Source organism: Pecten maximus, unplaced genomic scaffold (genome assembly GCF_902652985.1).
Source record: "Pecten maximus unplaced genomic scaffold, xPecMax1.1, whole genome shotgun sequence".
Lineage (NCBI taxonomy): Eukaryota > Metazoa > Mollusca > Bivalvia > Pectinida > Pectinidae > Pecten > Pecten maximus.
Window position 1 is genome coordinate 1 of NW_022980898.1, and position 11312 is coordinate 11312.

At 35.5% G+C, this 11312-nt stretch overlaps 1 protein-coding gene across 1 annotated transcript; it reads right to left on the bottom strand.

Moving 5' to 3' along the window:
- Positions 1–2335: 2335 nt before the first annotated feature.
- LOC117319798 (deleted in malignant brain tumors 1 protein-like) lies at positions 2336–10930 on the bottom strand (the record flags this gene model as incomplete). The annotated part of the gene is given in 9 exon segments (XM_033874538.1): positions 2336–2523; positions 2639–2786; positions 4909–5112; positions 5764–5851; positions 6330–6433; positions 7628–7815; positions 8454–8595; positions 10191–10307; positions 10581–10930. Coding segments are annotated over 9 exon segments (1270 nt in total), but the record flags the coding sequence as incomplete, so codon positions are not given.
- Positions 10931–11312: the final 382 nt, after the last annotated feature.

Below are 11312 nucleotides of genomic sequence, written 5' to 3' on the forward strand. Positions count from 1 at the left end.
TTACCGTCCGGCTTGCTGCATGAACTAGCAAGGTTCATTATCATTTGTATATAATCTGAAAGATGTTATTATAAAATATTTTCCATTATGAAATATTAGGCACAAGTGTCTGGTTTCGAGGCTCTTGTGTATCCCACCTGCTGTTATTTCAAGGCAAAAATACATGTACATGTAAATGCGGATGTAAACTAGAACACGCCCACAACTAATATACCATGTCACTCACCGTGCTTCGAGACCGATCACTTCGCTGCCTTCAAGCCATATGCTATCTTACAAGGACTTTGGCTACTATTTTCGAAATTATTATACTTTGACATAGTTATGTGCTCATCACGTCAAATCAGGTATATACACGCGTCATAAGTAAACAAAAAGAAAAAGAATAAATTGCGATTGACAGATAATTAAGGTGATAGAGTTCAAATTCAAGTACTCCAATGAATTGTTTTGACAAGGGAACATGCGCAATACGGACCAAGAAGAACTTGCACATAAAAAGAGTCCCATTACAGTCTCCTGAGTTCAAAGATTTAACATGTTTTATTCATAGGTTTAAAAACCGATCAAATGATGCCTTCAAATTTACCACCAGATCTAGATTGATGAGTTACGCTTCGTAAGTTTCTAAGACAAAAGTTTGGAAAAAGAACTTATATTCAAGGTCATAGTGGTAAAAGAGGAAAAATCTTATAAAACATTTGAACAACTTCTTCTGACATACAAATGGCCTAGTAATCCAAACAAAGTTTGCAAACAGTCCATGCTTATGGTCTCAAGAATCAAATTTATTTAAAGACACAAACAGAAAGGCTTGCGAATTGTGACATTTGACTGGAAGGGTCCTTCTATGATGCCAAATGAATTCAATTACTTCTCAAATGTCCGAAAAAACATTCTGTTTACGTAATACATGTAGCATCCCAAGATGAATTCCAATATAGTTTGCGGAACATGACAATGCACAATACCAAAGGTAACAGGAGCAACGTTTTTGTTTTGTTTCGTTGAAGCAGTGAATACCAAGTGATCGCAAAGACCTCTTGGTCATAAAATGTAATTGCTAAAACATTTCAAACGTTTGCATTGTATTTTAGCCGAAAAAGCAAACGCTTTATTTATCACTACTAAATACATTTTGATAATTTGTTTTTGTCTTATCACAGATGGTGTTTGCGTGAATACCGTTAAAACAAGGGTACCTTACGCCATTTCCTGATCCAAATCGGTAGCGTGTGCCCATATCTGGCATCAGTCGCTGTTGTTGAATAAGGGCCTGCATGAGTTTAGTGACGTTATATGGGACGTTGACGCGCTTCCTAACACTCACATGTGGACTGCATGGTGGCGAATCGAGAAATAGAACGTTGTTTTGAGTCAGACGGTCAAAAGACAAACCCTAGCAACATGGAGTCTCGCGTTGTCATATTGCAACGTAAGGTTACATTGAAGGAAAAAAGGAAGAACGTGTGTCTCAAGAGCTGATCCCGATATCTTACTTTTGTACAATTACTATGGATAACCACGAGAAGTGCTTTCATGCCTTGGAGTATCCCTGCCCATACCATAACATACCTCTCCCGAATCTGCCACTTTCCGTTACACAATCGTCAGCATATCGCTCACCATGACGTCGACATATACATCGTCCATTTGACCTGTAAAGCGCAAAGCGATTCCTAACCGTTCATTGACACATTGGCCAGCAAAGAGTGCCGACAACTTGACGTGCCGTCTCCGTCGATGTCTGAAATCGGTCACAGAGGTGCGAAAGACGTAATGCGTAGGCGGCCGCTCCTGGGACGGTCATCAAATCTCCCTTTGGTTCTTAGATGCCAAACTAAACGGGGTATTGTTGTCTCATATACACCATATCGCTAGGCGACGTGACGTTGTGAATGTCCATGAAATATCAAATAAATAGCTCTTCCCCTATCGACTTCACTCAATCGCGGAATTTCGCTGTACAATCGCTTCGAAAAGAAATGTTTTGTAACTGATCTGTACTGTTTCAATGTTCGATTTGTAATGATCTACGAATACATATGTTAAAATAGTACCTCAGATGCATGCTTTCTTGAACAATTTGCAAACAGCATCGAGTAGGGTCACGATCGACTGAATTGTAACTGAAGAACATATTTATAGTACACGGAGGCAGCTCAGTGTGAAATTTAATTGATTTTAGACAAGGCGTCTATAAGTTATATCATAAAATCCGAACTTGTATTTCTTTTTTTTCTGCTAGTACACTCAGCATGTATGTCATTGTTAGCCATTGACCTAACATTCCTACACAGGCAAAATGAATACATCTGCATATGGTCATACTTACCGTTACATATCACTCCAGCATCGTTTCCATGATCACAATCAGATACATGCCATCCATTAAAAAAACACAATGTTTTGCCCAATTGCAGCGAATGTATACCAGATTCTGATACAGAACAATTTAGATTATCCACGAAAATAGGTTTAGTTCCTCTTCCAAAGTATGCTTCTCCAGATGCATCTCCATTTCTGTAAAGAAAGCAGATATTATATTAAACAGTCTTAATAAATGTAGTTATTCCAGTTATATATATCCGAGAAGAGTACGGAACTATTTTTTTTATATACATATCATTTTACTTACCTGTAGCCAAGTGCCTCACACACTGCCCGGGCTTCATCTTTATGAAAATTGTCATCACAAATTGTTCCCCAATCGCCATCATGATAAATCTCGACACGGCCTTCATTTGGCGTACTACCATTTACTAAACGAACACGTGTATATCCAGCTAAATAAAATGCAATGAAAAGAAATCATTCATTTAAGGATTGAATCTTGATTTGGTCGATTTCATGGGGTCATGAATTGAGTTGCTCTTGAGACAAATTTAATAAACTGCGAAGCAGTTCATGTTGAATTTGTCTCAAGAGCAACTCAATTCATGACCCCATGAAATCGACCAAATCACGATTCAGTCCTTATATTTCAATTTGTTTTCGAATAAAAACGTCGGTCTGGTTATTAATGTCTCGAAGCATGTGCAAGTCCAAATGAGGAAAAGCCCTAGGAGTTCTGGATTGTTCATGTCTAGTCGGTCGAGTAAAATAGTCCGCAATTTTAGGATTAAAAACAGCATTATTTTGTCAAAATAGAAGTATTTAGCATATCTGTTCTTTCATAAAATACAAGAATACATTATGAATTTGATAATTTTAATAATTACTCCATGTTTATAACAACAATGTAGAAAAAGTGAAATCGTTCAGCGGAAGGATTTTAATCATGTATTCATATGCACTGATCAGTGTTAATCTGGTCAAATTCATGAGCAAATGAAACAGATTAAGTTTGGTAGTTTCATTGAGTCCAACTTGAGTAGAAATTGAAATATTTTCTTTGAAATGGCCACCGCCTAAGCAAATTACTTTTTTTTTCTATTGAATTGAACGAAATGTAAATTAAAGATGGTGGTCTATAACCTAAATCAAATTTTACCAAACGCTGTGTTTGCAAAAATAAGTTCACATCCTTATTACTGGAACCTTGCTTGGGACCGAAGTACATTTTTCAATCAAACGAACATTACGTAGTATCGTGGCACTCCATCAAGTATAGCCTTAAGAAGGGACTATATACAAGAGGTCTTTTCCTAGCCAGGCTAGACACTAATTTGTCCTTTAAAGTCGATGGAAGAAAAAATGGAATTCCTTTAATGAGCCAAGTCCCTTCGTCTCTGGTGTAATAAACTTCGAAGCTAAACCACATACTCAGATCATGTTGCCCAATGATACTGCAGACAGTTTTTGATAAAAAAGAGGCCCTTATACATATTGAAGAAAGGTTTCAAAGACATTCCTCCTTGCCACTATGTTGTCCTGCCTCTCCCAACTCCTCGGAAACAGTCCTGCTTTTCATCCCCGTCATACAATAATTCTTTTGGCTGATGTTGAGCCACCGTTCAAAAGGATATTAAATGGGTCATCTCTAATAATATTTACTTTGGATCCTGTCTTACCAACTACAGGTAGCAAGTTGCTCTGTTAACACAATTTCCCAGTTTAACATAATGAAAATATTAAAATGAAGGCTTAGCTAGGAAATGAGCCATATAGGAAAAGCTTAGTTAGACCAGCTTGCCTGATTTTCCTATAATTACGTATATTGAAGATCTTGCGATGAGGATATATCATCTATCAACAGAATAATATCACATCTTAGATAGTTCTGAATACAACAACAGCAGTTTGTTTTACTTTAAATTTACTTTAAAATGACACAAGGTTACCCCCCCCCCCCCCCCCCCCCCCCCCCACACACACACACACACACACAAAAAAAAAACACCCAACAACAAAACAAAAGTCACACCCACCAACACCGTCACACAAATACTCATCATCCATCACAAACACACCAAATCACCCTCCCACCCACAAACAAACACACACACACACATCCCCACGCATACTCATGATATACTTCTCCATATTTCTAATTTTCAAATTAAAACATAATTTGATGAATGTATTGTACGTATGTCTTATGCATATTTAGCACTTACATACATAATACTATTGGTGATAGCCGCCAGAAGGCATAAACTGATACCATCTTTTGATGAAAAATTCATCAGGATCAGGCATTTCAAAAGGAGCAATTTACATGAATTATGATCCAACACGTTTATGCCAAATCAATCTCCCTTTACAAAGGGCCGTTTCAGACCAAATTAAGACAACATCCTGATATTCCTACAAAAAAGATGGATATAAAAAACAATAATAATAATGAAATACCACGTATGGAATAAATCTTTTTATCTTTAAAGTGTTTGCTTTCTTTTTCTTTATATGCCCTATCCCAAGGCCAAATAGTTCGTCGTGATATCAGAGTCTCATACTTGTACTTACCTTTTTGTTTGCATATAAATACATGTGAATCTATACAGGGTGCATCATTCCATCGGCTGTACTTGTATTGAACACAATCTTCTATACCATCGATATTATTTGGTTCACTCGGTCCCCAGTCCGAATACATCACTAAAGAGTTGTCCGACACCCATCTCCAGACGACTTGTATATCAGCAGTATGTGCACCAATCCAGGGATCCTCTTTTCAACAAATACAGTCCGTATTCTGTTTTATAATATCGTGTTATTTTCTGATACACCTAGTCACATTTTAAAGATCGACTTAGGAAACAAACTATTTTAAAAACAAACGTTCATAACAGTTTTGGATTTTTTTCCCAAAACTTATACTTTTGAAATTGTTTTCACATGACTTTATGTTTGTCATAATTCAGGAATAAACCTTTGTTACCTGCAACCAAAATATTAACTTCTGATCCAAATCAAATTAAAGGACCGGTCATACCTAGCTCAAAGGTGAATGGACACAAAAATTGCTAAATAAGGTTTTTCTTTAGTATAACGTAGTTTGGATACAGCCGATACTGCCATCGAAAGAGTCTTTCTAACTTTCCGATTCATTATTTAACGACTTTGTGTATTTTGCATACATAGACATCGCAATGAAACTATCAATGAATCAGTTCTAGTAATCAGATATATATATATATAATTTTTCTTTGTTTTCATGGTAAACACTCAAATGTGATTGGTCGAAAAACTCTTTTCATTCTTCTTTGAAAGAAATTACGCGGATTCATACAGCTTGCAAACAAAATTTGTTTCATACCCCGATGAAACTTTAAAAAATGACATCAATGCTTAAATATATGAATTATTGAAAACATATACCTTGTACAAACTGGTTATTCTTTAACCAATTATTTTCTTCTTGATTTTCTACGGTCACAAGGTCGCTACCATGGTCACGACATTGTTTCTGAAACGTAAAAAAATGTAATTATATTTCCAGTAATTTAGATCATTTGTTGGCTTATTGGGTGGTACTACATAACAAAACAAGATGTGTTGTGAGCAATGTGTTATAGCACAAAATAACATTACAGTAGTATAAGTAAGTATAACTTTTTGTTATCAAAAATGAAGATGTCCTTTAAACTATGATTGTACAACAGCCGCATAGCGTCATTAAGATGAAATTAAAATAGATGCAGAGTATGTTGAATCATCCTCAATATTACAAGTGTACTTGAATAATAAATTTTGACTTCTTTCATGAAGACGTGAATCTCTGCCTCTGGAAGAAAATACTTTTAAATCGGACCATATTCAGTTCACGTTATAAAAGAATATTTCGTTTTGATTTCTGTATGCTTTGTCGAGTTTTGCATATTCCACTGTCATGGTAGGAATATATATTATTGAATAAGTGGCGGCGTACCACAAACATAACCTACCTGTGCTTCCGGCCACGTCACAGAGTTCATAAATAACTTATAACAGTGGCTGTTATATTCTGTCCAGCTCTGCTGGCAGGTGACACTCTGTAATTTATATCCTGCTGCAAAGGTAAATTAAGCTTTACATATCATAACCCCTATGAGATTTTTTAAGCGTGACATTTTATAGCTACACTCGGTCAGAACATGACCAAACAGGCAGTTTTTTTATCTATATTATAATCATACGTACGTTGATGCAGTAAAAATACATTATATACTGGAAACTAAAGAGAGTCTAACTAATATCGCTTGAATTCATATTAATGAAAACGTAGGTCATGGTTTTCCTGTTCAAGATTACCAAAGCGTCCTACTGGGTAACTAACTAAAGGACGACCGCCTTAAGGAAAGTATTGAGTACATTTTGTATTAACACAATCTTGTCATTATCAATGTTCCACCGACAACAACGATGACCTAGCAATGGGATACTGGATTGGACATAACCCGGGAGGTAGGGTTGACTTAGATAATGAGTATATTTAGGGTGGGGCTGAAAGCCAGGTTGATGTTAAAAGCATTGGAGAAAATGCGGTAAGACGAAAATAGCAGATAAAGAGTGTTATGTCCCGATGTGAGTGAGCTAGTTGAGGAGGAGAAGCTAACTCGGTTTCGTTTTTTCTCCTTGGGAAGACCATAGAGACGTATGTGCTAATATTTAGAACAGGTGTGTTTAAGTGATGTGTCGATGAAATCTGTAATATCACTATAAATGTTAAGCGTAGATTAATGTAAAAGAAGTTATCTGAATAGGAACGTTGGCTGTCACAGAATACACGGTCCAGACACCCAAATGTTCAGTATGACTAATACAATGGTCAGTAGCATAGCATTTTACGTTCAGAATACTTGCAATAAGCAGTACATCATTTCAATAAATAACGTAATGCACTTCTAAGATGCCTTTTACACATTTTCCTTAAAGCTGTTCTTAAATGTTTCTAATCCCAACAGGGGCAACTTCATCCGTCAGTTTAATTAACCAAGGTGTGTCGCTTCCTGGGCTAAATTCCAACAACATTTGCGGACACTTTAACCTTGACAAATATTCAAGGATACCGGATTCAACATAACTTTGTTGAATCAGTCGGAAAATTTGGTTTTGTTCTGTTTCGTTTATGGTGAATATCGTGTGCGCGATGCAGGCGCAATGTGCCTTTAGTTTATCCACTTTAACGGACGAGAAATTGTTAATGTAAAGATAAGTCCGTGTGGTATTCAATGATTAAAGGATTAACTAGGTACATACATACCGCTACATATAACTCCGGCATCTTCTCCGTGATCGCAATTGGATACATTCCAGTCATTGAAAAAGCAAAATGTTTTGCCTAATTGCAATTGATGTATGCCAGTATCTGATACTGAACATTGAAGATCGTCCACAAAAATAGGCCCGGTTCCTCTATCGAAGTATGCTTTTTCAAAAGGTGTTCCAGATCTATTAAACAAAATAAGTATGAAACAGTTTACACGTTCTAAAATAATGGGATTATTGAAATGATATATACGCAACCATTTGGCCTTGTCGGTCATCTCAATTATAATACGTATACTTATACATTATGGTTTGCTATTCAACTAATATTCAACATATGACACCTCTGCTTTTGACAGCAGATAAAAGTTTGTTCACTTGATAAAACCTAATACCAGCAAGGAAATTGACTAATATCATGACTCTAGGTCCTTTAATTTCTGCAAAAAAAAGATATTGAATAATTCTAACACATTAAAAAACCAATTAAGCTTGAAATTTGGTCAGTATTATTTACTTGATAGCCCTTCATCCCAGCATCCCATTTAAACAAATTTTGTATCGCTTTATCTCAGTATGATACGTATACTGGCCAAATATCATGACCATGGTTCTGCTTACTATGTACAACGCACGAAGCACGGCGGACAGTGCGGACAAAAAGCGATCGAAATAGGTCACCTGCAACTTCGTCTCAGGTGACCTAAATATCAGCCATAAATGTAAATATTTATCAATACTGATGTCATATGATATGAATAAGATAAACAAAGTTTGATACGTTTTTACGGTAATGAGGTTAGGTTCAACATATCACTAACCGGTAGCCAAGTGCCTCACAAACTGTTCGGGCTTCGTCATAATGAAAATTGTCATCACAAACTGTTCCCCATTGTCCATCGTGGTAAATCTCCACACGGCCTTCATTTGGCGCAATACCATTCACTAAGCGAATTCGTTCACCTGATCAAATGTAACGAAAACAACTATATATATCCAATTAGGTCGCTTAGGATATCAAAAGAAACATTCTCGTTAGAATTAATTCTGCAAAATGTGATCATTATCTCAATGCCTAAATGTTCACCAACAGTATCAGTTACAATTTTGAAACAAAACAGGAGTTTTAAAGAATGGAGCCAAACTGAATTAAACGAATGTGTTTATCTAAAGGGGACAATACAAAAATCGAAATAGATCGAAGAAATGTCGAAATCTGAATGAGGATTCGTGAAAGACCAACAATTCATTACATTTCATAGTTTTCTATATTGGCTATTCCTATATCGAACATTAAGTATATGCATTTATTACATTTTTACCAGTGAAATATCAAAAATTATTCATTCTATAAAAGTGATATTTTTCACTAGTGAAAAATATCATATTTTCACTAGTGAAAAATATCACTTTTGCTGATTTGACCAATCAAATTAATGATTAGAAAATATCAAAATAATTGACCAATCAGAATGCCCGACATATATTACTGAAGACACTGTTAGATATCCTCTATATATTCGTAATCGCGTCATTGTGCAAATGAATGTAAACATGACAAACAGGGTAAAATAAACTTAGTAGATTGAAAAGTCCACAATCATTGTTTACGAACTGCAATCTCAAAGGAGTGAGTGTACAATAGCCATTGAAGATATTAGTGCCTTTCAAAAGAAACTGAGAGTTATATACTGTAGCAAAATAGGTGTTGTTATGTAATATTGTATAATTATTTAATTTGAATAATTATAATTTAGTTATCTAATTTAATATTTTGATAATTCACCTTTTTAAATAACATACCTTTTAATAATATACATACGGTGCATACTGACCATATGTCTTGATACACCTGATAGCCGGTGGAAGTGTCAGAGTGACCATAAACTTATACTTGGATGATGGATGCACAGGTACAGCGGAGTATGAAGTTATAATGACAAACGAAATGTTTGAATTGACACCTTTGGTTGTTATGGATTGACCCTGACGTGTTTCGGGAAAACCTCACGTTTTCCCAAGGGTGTATAAAAGACCGACACTTAAGCTGGACCATCCAGTGTTGGTCAAGCAGGTATACGCAACACACTGGCCAGTTAAATGTTTAATTAAAAGAAGCTTGTAACTGTGACTGTGCTACAATACATTACACCCAACAAAATATCAAACTGCACCATACTGCTGTTCCATCCTTCTATGACTCATCAGGGATGCTAAGTTCCAAAAGTGTCGATCAGAGGACGCGCAACAGAGCTCATAATAGTTAAAAAATGTCAAAATCTTGATTTAGATATGTAAATGACACATAATTGAATACATTTTATTATTTTCAAACACATATTTTGTTAACAGCAATACTTAAACTGCTATGGTAATTGTGATCAATACATAATTATTACATTAAGCGTATCAGTCGCAATGCTTAATATAATGTTCATTATGGAAACAAAAACGTTAATCTATAGGGATAATAAAAAAAAAAGTGACCGCTGCTATCTAGATAAAAAGTCGACTTCCTTAGCTCGGTCAAAAGTAAGATTTACCAAACATATAGTTACCAATACAGGATCCATCGGAAAGAAAGTAGCCATCAATACATCTACCACATGTGCCCGTTTGACATGTTACACGCACTACAGTCGCACAGTTTGGGATGGGGTCATTCCAGTAACAATCTGTCCATAAAACGAAAAAGTGTGTTGAAATATGTTTGCTACACAGACCAGTATTTCTTTATAGATACTAAACTACCACGATTTCAAAGCTATACTGAATGTGGATTTATATGTGAAACAAGTTTTCATTGCAATTATAAGATACAGTTTTCATGGGTATAATTCCAGATATTCCAGATGCAAAATAAAAATAAGAAAATAAAGTATCTGCAAGATGATAAAATAGTTCAAAAATAGATAATGCTAATTAAAGAGTATGTATAGAATCCTTACTTTCAGATTGGAGACGCCGTGATGATTTTCTTTCATCATGAATCCAGCAGTTACACTGGAACGTGTACATCCGACCATTTCCATCCTTCATGGTCACCTAAACAGAGCATACCTGCTCATGTACTGTCAATCCTAGTCTGTATTAGAGTGCACAGATGACCGATTTCGTAGCTATTGTGATTTAGGAATCATATCATAAGAAAGTCTGTCAATCAGGCTTAACAGGAAGTACAACAAGAGATCCCTCGGATCATGGTTCCCACCGTTTAAAAATCTGTATTGGGTCTATGTAAGACCACTTAATTTCTTTACTTTTTCCTATCATCCTCTCTTCTCCTCTTAATCTTTTAAAATAGGGAAAACCAACATATGAAATCTGAGAAGAGTCAAAATTTTTCTGAGAAGTAACAGAAATATTTTCAAGTAATCTGAAATTTGAGAAGGATTTATGAAATGAAGATTAATGATAAAGCGAATTTCAGCGGTCAAAATTCAAAATGACAACCTATTTTCATCCTTTTTTTCATCCGTCTCTCAATATTTAACGCATACAGCCACAGATTAAGGGAAACCTACCTCAAAATGTAAGAAAGATCCAAGGAGGACAATAAGAGAAATAACAATAACAATATTCATCTGTCAATCTTCGAAAATAACTGTCTGGCGGCCTTTTTGTTTTCTAATAAGTCTCAATATTGATAATAGGCGATTTACAATTTTGATGATGTTTAT